Below are 16,937 nucleotides of genomic sequence, written 5' to 3'. Positions count from 1 at the left end.
TGCAGGTTTAAGGAGTTCTTGAGTAAACACGTTCACTTGATGTGTTATCGGATCTGTGTGCGAGCCCTAACAGCCATCATTACCTATCATGACAGGTGAGGCAACTTTGTTTGGATGCAAAGGGAGATGGTGCTGGCCCAAACTGTGACTTGGACTCACCTGCACTCAGCCAATTGCAAAGAGACTTCTGAGCTTTAAGTTAGAGCTGGTGAAATTTATGAGGTGACAGATATGCTCTAAGTTAATCGTTTCACACTCATTTTTATTGCTTTGCATATTTTTTACACTAGAAAAAACAGACCAAGAAATGGAGGCATCTGTGTGGCCAATCATACATCTCCTATTGATGTGATCATTTTGGCCAGTGACGGCTACTATGCCATGGTAAGTTTTTTCCTCCTATTTTTTTGAGGCAGGACTCCTTAAAGGGTCATAATTGGTTGACCTCTGAACCTTTCACAAAGCACCTTCTTAAGGGTATAAATATGTAAGCATATTGTTACCCGTGGACCCTTGATCTAGATTGTCACCTTGGGGAACTCCTTGGGGACTAGGGACTTGGAAATAGGAGGTATTCTGAAGTGATAAGATTGTGGCTAAAGTTGGTACTTTGGCTTTTTTTGTGGCAAACCACGGAAGAAAGGGTATAGGATGAGGATGGGGACTTGAAAGGACTGGATTCGAGGGCATTTGAGAATGGCCAGAGGGGCATTTTATTCATTCATGCATTTCAGTACTGGGGATCAAACCCAGGACCTCACACATACTTAAATAAGCAGCTCTACCCCTGAGGTATGTCCCCAGCTCCTTTTTTATTTTTGAGACAGGGTATTAAAGTTGCGCAGGCTGTCTTTGTCCTTGAAATCATCCTGCCTCTGAAGTAACTGGGATTATAGGTGTGTGCCACTGCACCTGGCACACACCTGGGAGGGACACAAGGGATCACTCAACTTTACTATTTAGGGTTTTAAGTTATTTCTTTAATTGTATATCTCTGGTTAAAAGGAGACATTTAGGATTCAGAGTGGTTTTTTGATAGTGAGAAACCTGCAGTTAGCAATCAGATATCTATGGATGAAGGTTGGAGTACTCATTTTTGGGACCTATGGCTTCTCCCCAGAGTTGGGGGTATTGTGAGAGGGTGGCTTCCTAATTATTCTTTTGTCTGAGATTAGGTGGGTCAAGTGCACGGGGGACTCATGGGTGTGATTCAGAGAGCCATGGTGAAGTCCTGCCCCCACGTCTGGTTTGAGCGTTCTGAAGTGAAAGATCGCCACCTGGTGGCTAAGAGGTAAATGAACAATGCTATTTGCCCAGTTGTAACATAAACAGAAAACGTTTTAGGGGTAGTTATCCATCCACTGTAAAGTTATAATTCACTGTAGAGTATAGTTCTTACACAGGGCCTATACTCTTCTCATAATGAATTTTTTCCTAAAACAATATGAAAAGTATAAGCTGGTTGTGATGTATGTACACCTGTCATCACAGCAACTTGGAAGACTGAGGCAGGAAGTTCACAAGTTAGACGCCAGCCTCAGCAACTTAGTGAGACTCTGTCTGACAATAAAAAATTAAAAAAAAAAAAAAAGGTCTGGAGATGTAGTTCAGTGGTACAGCACCCCTGAGTTCAATCCCCAGTATCATAAAAAAAAAGTTAATTAAAAGTATGAACTTTCTGGCTGGGGATGTGGCTCAAGCGGTAGTGCGCTCGCCTGGCATGCGTGCAGCCCGGGTTTGATCCTCAGCACCACATACAAACAAAGATGTTGTGTCCGCTGAAAACTAAAAAAAATAAATATTAAAATTCTCTCTCTCTCCAAAAAAAAAAAAAAAGTATGAACTTTGATTGCTATTAGAAATCTCCAAACAGATTCGTTATCATACACACACACACACACACACACACACACAAAACTCCTCTGGAAAAGAAAAAAAGAAAGAAACACACACAAACTGCTGCTCAGTCTCCTTCTGGTGCATGTAATGAAAAGAGTTGCAGTAATGACATCAAGACTCAGTTGAGTTTATCTTCCTCAGGTCTTTGTGAACCTCCCACTAAATTCTTGTTGCTGCACCTTTGCTTAGGGACAGAATATTGAGACAAGGGACTGTCTGTTTTCCCCAGTTTTAACAGAGTACCTGAGATTGGGTAATTTATGAAGAAAAACTTATTTTGATACACAGCTCTTCATGGCTGGGAAGTTCACATTTGGGTGACCACATCTGGCAAGACCTTCATGTTTCACCATAACATAATAGAAAAGCAGAAGTGGCAACAGGCAGGTGCAGATGAGACAAAACACAAGAGGCTGCCTTGCTTTCTAATACCCTACTTTTTTTTTTTTTTTAGGACAGGAATAAGTTGTTTAACAGACATTACTCTTTTTTTAATATTTCTTTATTTTTTTAGTTTCGGGTGGATACAATATCTTTATTTTATTTTTATGTGGTGTTGAGGATCGAACTCAGCGCCCCGCACACACCAGGCGAGTGTGCTACCGCTTGAGCCACATCCCCAGCCAACAGACATTACTCTTAAAGTAACTGATCTAGTACCATGAAAACTGCATTAATCCCTCTTAACAACTTAATTACTTCTTAAAGGCCCCACCTCCCAACACTGTTATAAGGCAATCAGATTTCACCATAAATTTTTTTGTGTGGGAGGGCAAGTACCAAGGATTGAGCCCAGGGGAACTTAACCTCTGAGCCATATCCCCAGCCTTTTAAGTTATTATTTTTTAAATTTTGAGACAGGGTCTCACCAAGTTGCTTAGAGCCTTGCTAAATTGCCATTGTAACTGGCTCACCACAAGTTTCTGAAGGGATAAACCATAGCAAGGTCCAACCAAGCATGGCTGTTGCGTAGTCAGGCAACAAGACTTCTGAGAGTGCTATGTGTGAGCCTCCTGCAGATAGTATTAAGTCTGAGCAGCATCCTTTGTGTGTAGACTTTAATACTGAATTGAATGATTATATGGATTAAATAGTAGTACTCTGCCCATATAAATTTTCTTCATGAGTTTTAGATTTGGGGTTTATAAAAAACAAGGGTTTATTAACATGCTCAAGCTAGTGTGACATATATTAATCACTTTGATGATGATTGGCCTGAGGTTATCTATTTCTTTGTCTTATTTTTTTCTTCTAAAGACTGACTGAGCATGTACAAGATAAAAGCAAGCTACCTATCCTCATCTTCCCAGAAGGTAAGAAGGAGTTGGTCCCCACAGAGCTGCAGTGTTGACCGCTATGCAGGATTGCAGCTCCGTGGTCACCTTTTGGTCACCTTTAGATTGGTTGTGGGACTAAAATCTCAGGGAAATTCAGAATTTGGACTAAGAGATTCACGGGGTGAATTTCCTCAGTGCATTAATATCTTCTGTGGTACTGCTGACAGTAAGTACCCTTTCACCTTCTTGTGGAGTCTACCAAATGTCTTTGGCCTTCTTCTAGGCTGGTGTGTGGGAATAAGGGAAAGTGGCCTATAAAGAGAAGGAAGTGGGGCTGGGGATATAGCTCAGTTGGTAGAGTGCTTGCCTCGCATGCACAAGGCCTTGGGTTCAATCCCCAGCACCAAAAAAAAAAAAAAAGGAAAAGGAAATACAACATTTTGCCTGACTCTTGTAGGTGTTCATTTTATAAGTTGAGGTTATTACAGGTTTTTCCTATTTTATTATTTAGTGTGGAAGAAATTCCTAATATTTCAGGTAAAGGACCAGGAAAAAAAACAGTGTTTTATATTCTCTCTTGCATTTTAGGAACCTGCATCAATAATACATCAGTGATGATGTTCAAAAAGGGAAGCTTTGAAATTGGAGCCACAGTTTACCCTGTTGCTATCAAGGTACAAGACCTCTGAGGATGCATGCTGTCTTTATCACAGCCACCAAGGCCGGATACAGCAAGAAGGTGGAGGCTGGAGCTGATGTACCAGTCAATGAGTTGTTCTTCTCCAGTATAGCAGTGCTGGGCTACCGTGGGTCCAGTGCTAGCGGAAGGAGAATACCAGTGGGTTGCCACCCTATCACAAAGGACTGGGGAGTATTCAGAGGAAATAACCACCCACTTCCCGATTTAGGAAATGAATTACTTTTTGGTTAGAATGAGGACCACAGCTACAGACCCATTTCCCACAAAATGTCATTTCAACAGCCATTTACCTCTATTAGAATCATTGACAAATAAAAAAGTTTATGATACGCCTACTTCTTGGTGGCAAGTACAGTGCCTACATGGTTGAGACCTCATGAGACTCTTGGATGTGCTAGTGAATATTAAGCTTCCTGCCTGAATGGATAATTTGCTTTGATAGAATTATAAATACAGAAACATAAGCTTTCAAATTGTTTGAGTCTAGGCCAACAAAAAGAGATGAAAATCCCTTTACTTCACAGATGCACACTAAATATATTTATGAGTGAATGACATGCTGTTAGAGATAGGCCTTATATGAGGGGAGAGGATAGATGAAACAAGCATGATGATATGTTGGCAATTTTGAATCTGGGTAATGGGTATATTAGCTTAGTCTCTGTTTTGGATATGTTTGAAAACTTTATTAATAGAGTGTATGTGCCTATGGGTGAGACATGAAGCTGTCCAAGGAGAGAAGACATTTGTTTGATGATGGCTGTTAGAAGAAGCTTCCCTGTTGAGGCAGAAGCTGAGAGTAGTCTGGGGAGATTAGCGTGGCTAAAGTTCAGAGCTATCTGGGTGTAGAGTTGCTTCATAAGTGTTCGTGTCGGGGGTAGGAGCAGCACTCTAACCCTTATACTGCCTCAGTGGGTTCATTCACGAGCATTGCTGTTGATACCACATGTTTAGAACTACTCACTTCTTAATGTCCATTGTGTTTTAGTATGACCCTCAGTTTGGTGATGCCTTCTGGAATAGCAGCAAATATGGAATGGTGACATATCTACTGAGAATGATGACCAGCTGGGCTATTGTCTGCAGTGTTTGGTACCTGCCTCCCATGACCAGAGAGGTAAGTGCCTCCAGCTGTCAGAGGTCTTCATTTAGCTACATGTGACCATGAGCCATGGCTGAATGGCCTTTATTCATTTCTTACTACAGAAAGATGAAGATGCCGTCCAGTTTGCCAATAGGGTGAAATCTGCCATTGCCAGGCAGGGAGGATTGGTGGACCTGCTGTGGTAAGTGCCGAGTGATGTCGTGGAGTCTAGGGGACCTTGTGTTTCTGAAGCAGATGCTGAGTCATCAGCTTCCTTTACAAAGGCTCCTTTCCTTCCTGGTGTAGTGAATGAAACCCACCATCTCTGGAGACAGAGCACTATGACTTCTTTTCCCTAGTCCCGACTCAGAAGTACCCTGTGCCTTGACCTCTGGGAGCATGGAATTCAGGATGCCTAGACTGAAGCAGTGAATTTCATGTACCTTCCTGGGACTGTACCACTATGTCAGGGTACTTAGACAGTTCTCATCTTTAGATAGGGATGACCTGAGGCTGATCTGAAACCTCAGGAGTATAACACTTCTTCTGATTTCAGTGTATTTGACAGAATTGAACCATCCTTAGAAAGGCAAAAGTTTCATTTATTACATTTAATTTATTACCTACTAGAGCTGGAGTTAACATCTTTTCTATAATAAATCAGTAAATATTTTAGGCCTGTAATGTCTGTCACAGCTGCTTGCTTCTGCCATTATAGTGTGAAAGCAGCCAGGATTAGAACTTGAATAAATTAATATGACTGTGTCCCAATAAAACTTTATTTACAAGAGCAGATGTCAGGCGGGATTTGGCCCATGGACATATTTTATCACTTTTTATCCTAGTGTCTGAGGTAATTATGCTTCATACAGTAGGAGGTTGATCTGTATGAATGCTGGTACAGAACATCATTGCTACATTCTGAAGGGCATGGAGGGCATGGATCAGTCATAGAGGACATTTGGCTAGATGGGCCTTATGAAAACAGAAAGTATAGACAATCAAGTTTTAAACTGAACTGTGGATTTTCGTGTAATAGCATGGCCTTGGGAATATGACCTTTTAAAAATGTGAATGTTTACTGAGCACTTAGTTTACCAAATACTGTGTTTCTGATATGCTGTGATGTTCTTGTTTCACCCTCTTGAAAACATGGATATATAAAAAAAAAAAATCATTATTCCTTAAATTAAGAAACTAAAACTCAAAGAAGTCAAGTCACCTTTTTCCCCAAAGTCACAAAATAAGCACCAGAGATAGACAGTTTTTACAGACAATTGAGTTTCCGTATTTCTTGAAGCTTAGCTCTCCTCCCATAATGCCAGAATACCCCTTAGCTTCTGTAAGTTGAAGGTGAAGGTCAGAGTAGAAACAATGTTAAAAACTGCTTGAATAGGTGTAAGCAGTTACACAGTGCTTTTAGAAGAATCATGAATGTCAACCTCTGGGCAAGAGAGAGCTGTCTAGGCTGGTTTCTGTCGACATCCTAATGAAAAAACTATGGAGTATCATTGTTTCTGACCAGTTTTTCCTGGACTTTGAGCAGCACCGTGCGTCTGCCATGATGTGGGTGGGCCACAGCGCCTTCTCTGCTTTACATGGGTCTTTTTCTCATCAGGGATGGTGGACTGAAGAGGGAGAAGGTGAAGGACACGTTCAAAGAGGAGCAGCAGAAGCTATATAGCAAGATGATTGTTGGGAACCACGAGGACAGGAGCCGTTCCTGAGTCTGTGGCTCACATTGGCTGAAGCCACCATGCCTGAATCCTGACGTGTGAGCCAGCTGGATTTGTTGCTGCCACTGCTGCACCACCGCCACCGCCCCCACTGCTGCATCCTTCCAGACCCTGGGGCCCTCTGGGGCTGTTCCAGATCTCAGGACTCTAGCCACTTCAGAGCCTTTTGGGGATCCCTGGGCTCTGGGGCAGCACAGCCTGCCCTTTGCTGTCTGAAGTGAATGCTGCTGGGTGTTGCTACCCAGGACAAGATGCCTTCTTGTTCTTATTTTACAATAAGTCCATTGGAGGAATGCCATTAAAATAGCTCTCCACTCTGTGTGTTGTGCAGGGCTGAGCAGTCGGGGAGATCGGCCACATTCCCTGTTAAGACGTTGGGTGTTAGTCTGTAATTGTTGCCCACATGTCAGGGACTGTGCTGGGGAAGGTCCACTGGCTCCTGAGGAGAGGCACTGCCAATGCCTAAATATCACCCCCTCAGTCTTGGAACTCTGTACGCTTGAAAAGAAAATTGTTGTCTGCATTCACCAAAACGAAGTTTTAAATTCTTGTGCTACTGCTTATGGGAAATCACCAGAGGGGATGGAAAGAGACCAGGAATGGACCACTGACTAGTCTGGTGAGAGCCAGGAGTTATTTTCTGTTTAAACTCCAGGCTGAGCCTGAATTTCCTATATGACTTGCTCTATGTTTAATGTGTGCCTCATTTCCTCATCCATCATGTGGATCAGGAGGGGAAGGGTGATGATACCTACCTCACAGGGTTGTTGTGGGGATTCAAGTGTTGAGTGAGGGACATGTAATGTGCAGTGTCACAAGTACAGGTTCACGGGATGTGGCAGGACAAGGTCTGAGCTCAGAGCTGCTGCACAAGGTGTTGGACTTGTTTTTGTGAGTAATAAAACTGAATGGTGAATGAATTGAGGGACTTTTCCCTTCACTCACCCTCCCCTGCATGTAGCCCTGAGTAACGTGTTTTTTTGTCAAAGTTACAATTCTCGTACTTGACTTGTGACCCTGGGACCTCAAGGACCCACTTGGCCTCTGGATAGGTATTATTTTGTTCAGGAGATAAACATTTCACATTGCACATCTCTGTTAATTTAGAATTTCCAGCATAGACACAGATTTCTCCGCAGTTGGGAACCACAGGATTTGAGGGCACCCATTTGTTGAGCTTGTGGAGATTGGACAATGTTGGGGACTGTTTGGATGTGAGGACCCTGGGAGGCATGAAATATATACAGCGGGGAAAGGAGGATCAGAGGTCCTGGAAAGGGTTGGCAGGTGAGGCAGGATAGGCAAGGATATTGGTGCATCACATGCTTCTGTACAGCTGATGGGTAAACTGCAGGTCTCCTGGGCCTACCAGGTCACTTGCAGTTACTGTAAAGGCACATCCAAAGCCAAACCATTCTTGTTGGTTCTTCTGCAGTCCACCAGTTTTATATTCCTCTGAAGAGAGCGTTGCCTCAGCCCATTTATCCATCTTCCCATCCCTCCACCATCCCCTCCTCCATTGTGGCACAATCTTGGCACCTTTCAGGATTCTGCCCCAGCTGTGGTGTCATATTTCCAAGGTTGCCCACTGGCCTGGGATTTGGGGATGTGCTGGGAGTGAGATCAGGCTCCTGAAGTATGAACTCACATCACTCATGCTTAAGGACCCAGTCCCCTTTGACCCTGTGATGTCACTCATCCTTGTCACCTTCCTGTCATCTCCCACATGGCCTCCTATTTCCTCCTACCTGCCTTTTTGCCTAGTCAGTGGAAAACTTTTCTCTCTCAAATAAAAACCCTGTTATGACTCTAAGAAGAGCCTCTTATGAACTGTTTTATGTAATGTTCAAGAATAAAAAGTGACTTTCAGCCTTTATAGGAGGTGATGTTTGTAGTGTCTCAATGCCAAGTTGGAATGACCTTTAAAAATCGGTCTTGAAGGTCAAAATCCCTTCAAAGAAGTTCCTCTAAAATTTCATTCATGTTCTGTCTTATTTCATGATTTGCATAGGTTTTTCAAAAATATATTTTGTTTTTGTTTTCACTTATCTCCACATTCTGCACACCTGTCACAGGAGAAAGGAGGTGAATTATTCCTGCAAAAATGAAGTCTGTGACATTCTTATTTAGTGCTCATTAAAGGCTTTCAGACCCTTCCTACTGCCCCATCCTATTTACTGGGGCTTCTGCTGTCCGTAAGTCAGAATACTTGGTTTGGGATTGCTGAGTTGGTCTCAAGTGCTAAGACTTCACAACACCTAGAAATATAAAGCAACATAAGGTATAAACTATACTGGCTCTTGGGGTATCAGCCAAGGTAAAGATGGGCTTTGAATAAAATTAAGTGGCCTTAGTGGAGGGAGTGTTGGCCAGCTTCAACCCCTTCCAAAATTATTGCTCCTTTGCTATGTTACTTTTATTTCTATTGAGTCTATATCCTGATTGATAACTAGGGACTTGGGCTAGGACCTCTAAGGCCATTTCCATCTCTGGAATTTCTGTCATTTTAAACCCATATTTCAAACGGCTTTGAGCTCTAAAGTAGTCTGGGTTTTAAAATAAAAGTCAATTTTCAACCCATTTGCTCGCTCTCAAGAAATTTCAGGCTAGTGAAACTAAATCACTAGAGAGTGTCCCCTTGTGTAGAGTTGAGTCCCCAAGTGATACAGGAAATTGTTGAAGCTGGGCCCGCACTTCTCGTAGGCTGGGTGGATTGTGGATCTGGGACAGACTTTTCACTCAGGCATGAGACTTTTATCCAGCCCATTAGAGGAAGAAATTTCTAATAAGGCTAGTAAAATTCCCCTGACAGAACTCAATAGAAGGCTGTCGGCCAGGCCAGGCTCTGTAAGCTAAGCTTGATAGAGCAGTTTGAGATGACATCCTCATGATGGTAAAACCAACCTTGGAGCTTGCTTATTTAGTATTAGCCCCTACTCCCTATTGCTACTCTCAGGTGAAAAAAGGCTTGATGGTGTGAGGTGTGGTTGTCAGGCCAGCTATAAGGGGTCTTTGGGCACCATCATGTTGTAGATCTTCATGGCAAAAGCAATGGTGGGCACTAACCCTGCTACCTTGTGGAAATATGTGTCTATAAACCCTATCATTTCCTTCCTGAAATTAACCAAAAATGCAGTTCTCAGTGGGACAGTGCTTCCTGCTGCTCCCCTATGTGTGAAAGGTTTCAGTGTTGCAGGCTCCATCTACATGCTGCATGTCTGGGGTGGCCAGACTCTATTTCTCCAGGTGTGCTCATCCTGTGTGGCCTGGGACACCCAGGCTGGAAGGGCAGCTGCATGCACACTGACTCTTGGACAGGTTAAGAGACGACCATCCAGCCATCCATCTTCCACTGCACTCACACCCCTTCTCCCCCCAGTCAATATGTCTCTCTCCGATGGGAAAGTTAATAAATTTTGCTCTAGATTAAAAGTATTGATCATTTCATTTGTAAACGATAAATAAAAAGGGGGAACTTTTCATTGCACCAGGGGTAGCGTCTGGTGTATTTTGCTGGTGAAATTTCTCTAGCTGTTGGAGGGGTGGGCTTCTCATATGCATTCCGGCCGGCCAGCTGCATTGATTTCCTATTAGTCTCCCAGCACCACCCAGTAACACATCATTTCAGTACCTGCTATTAATGGTCTTTTGATAAATAATCACTTGTAAGTCAATAAATTTTTATTAAACAGTGTGGCTCTTTGATTTATTAAAATCCGACCGTGTTTGTCTGGGAGAAAAGGGATGCTGAATTGAAGTGGAGGTTTTCATACATCTTCCTGACGCCAAGCAGTCACCATACACTCCAGAGAAAAACAATTGCATTTTAACAGAAACAAAACAGCCGAGTTTGGAACTTGGGCCCAGGGAAACTTTATCTCCGTCAGTGTGGGGCTTACTCTGCAGGGAGCAGCCTTAGGCCCACAGGCCTGCAGGCCCGTGGGCACCACTGCGTCAAGAACTTTGTGTTTGCTTCTGAGAGGTGAAGTTCCTGGGCTTCTGGACCCCTTCATGACTGCATTCTGGGATAGAACCAGTGGCCTGCGGAGGTCCCACAGAGCCCACAGGTCAGCCTTCTCTCAGCAGGAAGGTGGACCCTACAGCAGACACCCTATGCAAGTAGACATTTGAAGTCAACCCGAGAGCTGGGCTGCAGGTCCTTTTATCTGCCTTGGCCAAGTCTCCACCGAAGTCACATCTTGGGACAGGAAATGCCAAGAGACAGTGTATGTTATGTGGATTATTTTTTAAAGTGAGCCAAAAACTGAAGATTGGAGATTTTCATTGGCATAAAATTTGCTGCGAAAAGTTTGAATGTAGCTCAGTGGCAGAGCGCTGGCCTAGAAGCCTGGAAGTCCTGGGTTTGATCCCCAACACTGCAAAAAAAAAAAAAAAAGTTTGACCCTTCATTAAGATGGGGCTGCAAACAAATTATTTTCTAGAGAGCAACCCAAACACTGAATACAGAATCAGAATTCTCAGCCCAGAAAAAAGTTAACAGGGGAAAAGTCTAGTTTGTTAAAATGAATAGTTGGAATTCCTTCTCCTGACCCTGTCCCCATTCACATTAAGTGTGGCAGATGGTAACAAGAGAAGGGCTTTTAAAAGTGGGAATTACTAGTAAATAAGTTTTAAGGGCTGGGGATGTGGCTCAAGCGGTAGCGCGCTTGCCTGGCATGCGTGCGGCCGGGGTTCAATCCTCAGCACCACATACAAACAAAGATGTTGTGTCTGCTGAAAACTAAAAAATAAATATTAAAATTCTCTCTCTCTCTCTCTTTAAAAAAAAAAGTTTTAATATTTTTCAACCTGCTACAAGCTTTCTCTGTAGTTGTTTGGATTTCCTTTTCTATCCTTGTCACAAGGGTGGAAAGTGCTGGCAACAGGAGACCCTGAAGGTGAATAGGAAGCTGGGGAGCAGGTAAGTATTTGTGTTTTTCATGAGCAGGGCTCGTTTTGTCCCCAGGTGCGGGAGTTTGGTCAATGAGCCCAGCTTCTCTTCCAGGGACCTGTGAGGCCTGTGCCTACAGCTCAGTTAGGCCCCAGCTCCAGGGATATACTAGTGGTGAGCCAGGCTTCCAGGCTGGCATAGAACATGAGTGACATTAAATGTGTCTTGCATTTTACATGTGCAAAATTCAAGTTTATTTTTAAGGTAAAATGAGATTTTTCTGCAGAGTTTTACCTGGGCCATTCTCTAGGCTTTGTTGATTCGTTCTCACTGTTCTTCCCCTGTTCTGGTTCATTCCATTTGTTAGGAGGACTTTGGTGGGAAGCTGGAAAGGAATCCTCTCAGTTTCTTATGTTCTATGAATCAACTTCCAGTGATTTAAGTCAAATGTATGCCTTTGGGAGAGGAATGACTTGCTTGGCAGTTTCCATTCTAGTGGCTGGTAGAAGGCAAGTTTGGACAAAAGGGTTCCCAGGAACATTTGGGCCATCATCCAGCAGGTGCCTGCACCACCTGTTGATGTCACCAAACAGCAGGAAGTCAGAAAGTAGAGGTTAGGAGGAAGGAAGGAGACCTGAAGCTTCCAGAAAGGAAAGTCTGGCAATCCTTGGGCAGCTGTGACAGTTTGTTTCCTTTCCTTGACCCTGCAGGCCCTGGAATGCATTTGGAGTGTTTGAAACCCTCCGCTTATTGCTGGCTTGGCTCCGAATGGCTGGAGCTGAGATCCAGGGAAGGGTAGCTAAGTGCCTTTCTCCCTGATCCCATCTAGAGTTTGGGCAAAGTTGCTCCTAGGCTCCAGGAGCTGCCTGCCTTGGTTCCAAGGCATGAACAGGCACCTCACAACTCCCTACATAAAGAGCCAGTGGACACTGGAGGCTGGAGCCTTGCTTGACCTGTGCAGCAGCGGTCCTGGAGGTGCCCAGCCCTTACAGGGTCCCTGTGCCTGCTGCTGCAGCAGTGGGCCTAGGGAAGGGCTGCCTGCACGCAGATTGATCCACCAGCTGTGATTTGTCATTTCTCCGAGGCAGGCGCTGTTTTCTCTTGCTTCAGGAGGCCCCTTCGACACCTGCTTTATTTTTCTTCCTGCGCTGACGTGACGGGAGACAGGTGTTAAACTACTTAATCACTTTAAAATTGTTTTAATTTTCTGTTTTTTATTGATCTCTCCAGCACCAATTAATCAGCTCACTGGACCAGGCAGTTAGTACATTAAAAATTGTCAGGGAGGCCGTGCATCTTGCAAAATGTCTAAAAAATATTCGGCTAGCTAGCAAATTTTGTTTTCCTTTGGCATGCAACAGTCCTTGGCCCGTGGAACTCCCACTCGGAAAGAGCTTCCTCCTCTGGGGTTCCTATGTTAGGAAGTATTCAGGGTAGAGAAGGAACTCTGGCTTCCTGTAGAGGCACCAGAAGAAGCTAGTACCCTTTTCAGTACCAATTTACCATCTTCCTGCCACATTTGTTCTGTTTCTCAAGCATCTCTGGGTCTCTTTTCCCCTGGGGCATTGGGAATTGTTGTGGAAGGGAGAGCTTGCTCTGCTCCATGCATCCTGACACTAGGAGGGTAGGACATCCTAGCCTACAGCTGCCCTTGTGGCCAAACCCTGTAGTCATATTTCCTCTCCTTGGGACATCAGCACCTTTGTCTGTCCAGCCATGCCAAAGTCACCTCCCCTGGAGCAGGGGCCTTTAATTTGGTAAACTCTATCTGTTGGCAAGCAGCTGTGTGTCCTGCTGCCTCATTGTGTTACCCCAGTGATGGGCCTGAAGCCTTTCTTCAGAATGTTCTGGGCAACTGCACCCCCATGGTCACTATCATCCTGTCCTGTTCTGCAAACACTTGCCACTTGTCTTTTATCACCCCTCTTGCAAATGATTTATTAATTGCTTGGCTGTACTTTCTGAATTAAATATACAGATAGAATAACTCCAGGCTTCAATATCACTTCTTGGGAGCAGAAATTTTTTTTTTCCCATTTTCACCTGGTTTTCTGTCACTTTCCAAGGACAAGCCCCCTTTTTTCTGGGGGGCAAATCAATTTTCATCTTCCAGTCTGCATGGTCTGGGCTGCTGATTCCTTTCCAAAGCATCATCTACCCACTTGCCCTTCTTCCTGCACACCCAGCAACCAGTGCAAATGGGGGAGGATTTTATCCCCTCCCCCATGCCTTTCTGTTCACAGAGGAGCACCCCCAGTCTCTTTCTGGGAAGGTCAGGGTGTGGGTCCGCAATGGACCAAAGCTAGAGAGGGTATGAGGCCCACCCAGGGGCAGGCACTGTGAGCCTTGTATTCTAGCTACCCGGATTTATCTTCCCCCCAGCCCCACCCACTCGGTATTAATCGGTATATGATTGGGCTAGGACATATAATCTAGTATTGATTTTCTCTCTGGACGCCACAGCTTTATTTGCTCACATCTGCCTTGTGTTTAATTGGTACTTTGCTCTGGAAACAAGAGATCTTATCGGCCTGTTTGGTTTCTTTTCCTGGGGCACAGAGGCACGCACACACCCTAACACCCTCTAGCTCACTGGCCTGGCCCTGCCTCTCCCTGACCCTCCCACCCAGAGGCATTCCTGGGGCATGGGGGGAGTAGGAAATGACCCAGAAGGCCTTTCTATACACTTGACCTCACAAGCTATGGCTGATACTTCTTGGTGTAAAAGGTGTGTGTGTGTGTGTGTGTGTGTGTGTGTGTGTGTGTGAGAGAGAGAGAGAGAGAGAGAGAGAGAGAGAGAGAGAGAGATGATTTGTAGGGAGGGAGGTATCTGGCTTTGGAGTTGGACCTGGGTTCAAATCTACTTCCTTCCTGTGTATGGTCTGGAAGCTAATTATTTGCATTTTTCTGCTCTGTAATGTCTCTTCCTTATCTGAGAAAAAGGTAGAACACCTGCTTTGTAAGATTCTTAGAGATTATCTATCCGTGATCACACAAAATGCCTGGTGCTTGGTAGGTTCTCACTAAACAGCAGCTCCTTTGTCAATAATGTTGTCCATTCAGCCTGTGCAGCTGTGCACATTGCCTGCCTGACACAAAAGAACCCTGAGCATGTAGATGAGAAAGAAGGAGCCTGCTGGCCACCTTTGTCCATGAGGCGGAGTCAGTCTTCTTGGAGGCCCAGGCTTGGCTATCACACCTGGCTGCTCCTGCTTTTCAGGATTTTGTTTTTTTCTCCTTGACTCTGGTCTGGCATTTAGGCTGGTCTATCCTGGGCTTTTTGTAGTAAAGGGAAGATGTAAAGGCCAGAGGTAAACACTAATTTCCTATTGACACAACATTAATTCTCTGGCTTGGACAGGTGAATGTGCTTTCACTCACTTTACTAAGATTAATGATGTTTGTTTGCCTGCTAAGAGAGGCCTAATGAGGGGCTTTTGAACACACACCTTCTGGGTTGGCAGTGGGGAAAGGGGCTGACAAACTGCTGGACATGTGCAAGGAAAGCCAGACTTGGTCTACCACTTCCAACATCGCCTTTCCTATTTAAGTCTAGTGTCTTCCCTCCACAGAAACAATAAGAAAGAATTCCTGTTTAGGAATGTGAGCCTGTATCATGCCCTGTAGTGTTACTACCCACAAGGACGCCTTCCCAGCAGACCTGCATATTGAGTTTGAGGGTCGGCCTGCCAGTCACCTGAAACTTTCTTCCTACCCATGGCACAGCGCCCTTGCTCTGTTGGTGCCCAAGGTCATTGTCAAATGTAGAATTGGCCTTTGATTCATTGCTTAGAAAAGAGAAATATTATTAGAGAGGACAGGCCAGAACTTCTGAGGTGGGGCAGCTGGCAGAGGAACATCGGAAGAAGCAAGGCTGCCCCTCCCTGACCTAGGGCAGGAGACTCCTGGGCCTAAGTGATGAGGTAACAAGATGGGAGTCAGAGCAGTGAGTGTTTTGTGACTGTAGATTCAATGCAGCTTAAACAGAGCAAGAATAAGCCTTCAGCTTTGTCACCAGAGATAGTTTGAGGAGGTCTGGGAGAGGGGGACCTTAACTCAGGATGTAGGGTCCTTGACATACATGTTGGAAAAGAATTTCAGCATGCTTCAGATATTGAGGCACGGATATTTATTTAGGAAAGCAACAAGTATACATTCATGGGGAAATGCAGGCTGTCTTGAGAGAGAGACTTGCCTTTGGGGTCTTAAACTTTGAAAGGAAATTTGGAGAGGGATAAATCTGTAGAGATGACATCACATTGGTGATCACAAGTTTATTTATGGTGGTTTGGCAATTCTCAGAATTCTTAGGCCGAAATCTTTTCCATGAGCTGCTTAATAGACAGCATTGGGAAATACCTTATGTTATAGGTTTTGTATCCCCCTTTGCTCAATCTATTAAAAATACATGTGTTAGTGTGATAATTACCAATGCATATGGAAATTTGTATAAGTGGGTAAATTTTTAGTAACTTTAAGGTTGTGAGTGAAGATTTGTAGATTTCTCAGAAGTTTGGGAATGATCTAGGGAAGAATCAACTTGGAGAGTGACAGACAGTGGGAGAGAGAACTGGCTTGGGGAAGAAAGGTATATGGAACTTTAACACAAGGCTTTCAGATTATAATTATAGTCTTTTTTTCTTCTTTCTACTATTTACTTCTTTCATTCTAGCCTGCCCCAATTTGTCCCTTCTCAGCCAAGTAGTACATGGCAGATCATAAAGGAGGTGCTGTGGTTTGGGTAAACGTCCCTCAAAAGTCCAGGCGTTGAGGACTTTGTTCTGGGCCTATGGCAGAAACTTTTAATGATGGGGCCTAGTGGTAGGTTTTAGGTTACTGGGAGTGTGCCCTTGAAGAGACTAGTAGGACCATAACCCTTCCCCTTTCTCTGTTTCTCTAATTCTGTGTTATGGTTTGGATGTGAGGTGTCCCCCAAAAGCTCACATGTGAGACAATGCAAGAAGGTTCAGAGGAGAAACGATTGGGTTGTGAGAGTCTTAACCCAATCAGTGATTTAATTCCCTGGTAGGGATTAACTGAGATGTGTGTGTGTGTATCAACATTGGTTTTATTATTATATTAGACCTTACCACAGGTATCTCAGCCACAGTTGAGGTATCTGGCTGCAGGAAGGCTGCGGGCCCTGTCATGTATCCATCCTTCCTCAGGAAGAGTACCTGGATCCTTCACTGTTTTGCTTCCATCTTGCTGCATTCCGGGGCCATTTGTATTTTTATCATTTGGAGAAGGTAAAGCTGCAGAATTCAATTTAGTTCAGTTGCAAGCAATTCTACAAGGAAAAGGGAGGGTCAAAAGGTGGATTTAAATTAAGTTGGATTTTTAAAATCAC

General features: G+C 44.2%; 1 protein-coding gene across 2 annotated transcripts in view; it reads left to right on the top strand.

Moving 5' to 3' along the window:
• Gpat4 (glycerol-3-phosphate acyltransferase 4) overlaps nucleotides 1-8,572 on the top strand; it is a 38,259-nt gene extending 29,687 nt beyond the window's left edge. For both annotated transcript variants that reach the window (XM_046443112.2, XM_046443113.2), the window contains exons 6-13: nucleotides 6-95; nucleotides 291-384; nucleotides 1,176-1,291; nucleotides 3,157-3,212; nucleotides 3,765-3,850; nucleotides 4,865-4,993; nucleotides 5,083-5,162; nucleotides 6,579-8,572. In XM_046443112.2, coding sequence (XP_046299068.1) covers nucleotides 6-95; nucleotides 291-384; nucleotides 1,176-1,291; nucleotides 3,157-3,212; nucleotides 3,765-3,850; nucleotides 4,865-4,993; nucleotides 5,083-5,162; nucleotides 6,579-6,687 — 760 coding nt within the window. In that variant the 3' untranslated portion in view covers nucleotides 6,688-8,572. The remainder of the gene's footprint in view (nucleotides 1-5; nucleotides 96-290; nucleotides 385-1,175; nucleotides 1,292-3,156; nucleotides 3,213-3,764; nucleotides 3,851-4,864; nucleotides 4,994-5,082; nucleotides 5,163-6,578) is intronic.
• The last annotated feature ends 8,365 nt before the right edge of the window (nucleotides 8,573-16,937 follow it).

The sequence above is a fragment of the Marmota monax genome, unplaced genomic scaffold, assembly GCF_021218885.2.
Source record: "Marmota monax isolate L192 unplaced genomic scaffold, Marmota_monax_Labrador192_F-V1.1 WCK01_AAM20220418_F8-fsc00252, whole genome shotgun sequence".
NCBI classification, from domain to species: Eukaryota; Metazoa; Chordata; class Mammalia; order Rodentia; family Sciuridae; genus Marmota; species Marmota monax.
Note: the sequence above shows the minus strand (reverse complement) of the source record. Positions and strands in the feature narration are given on the sequence as shown.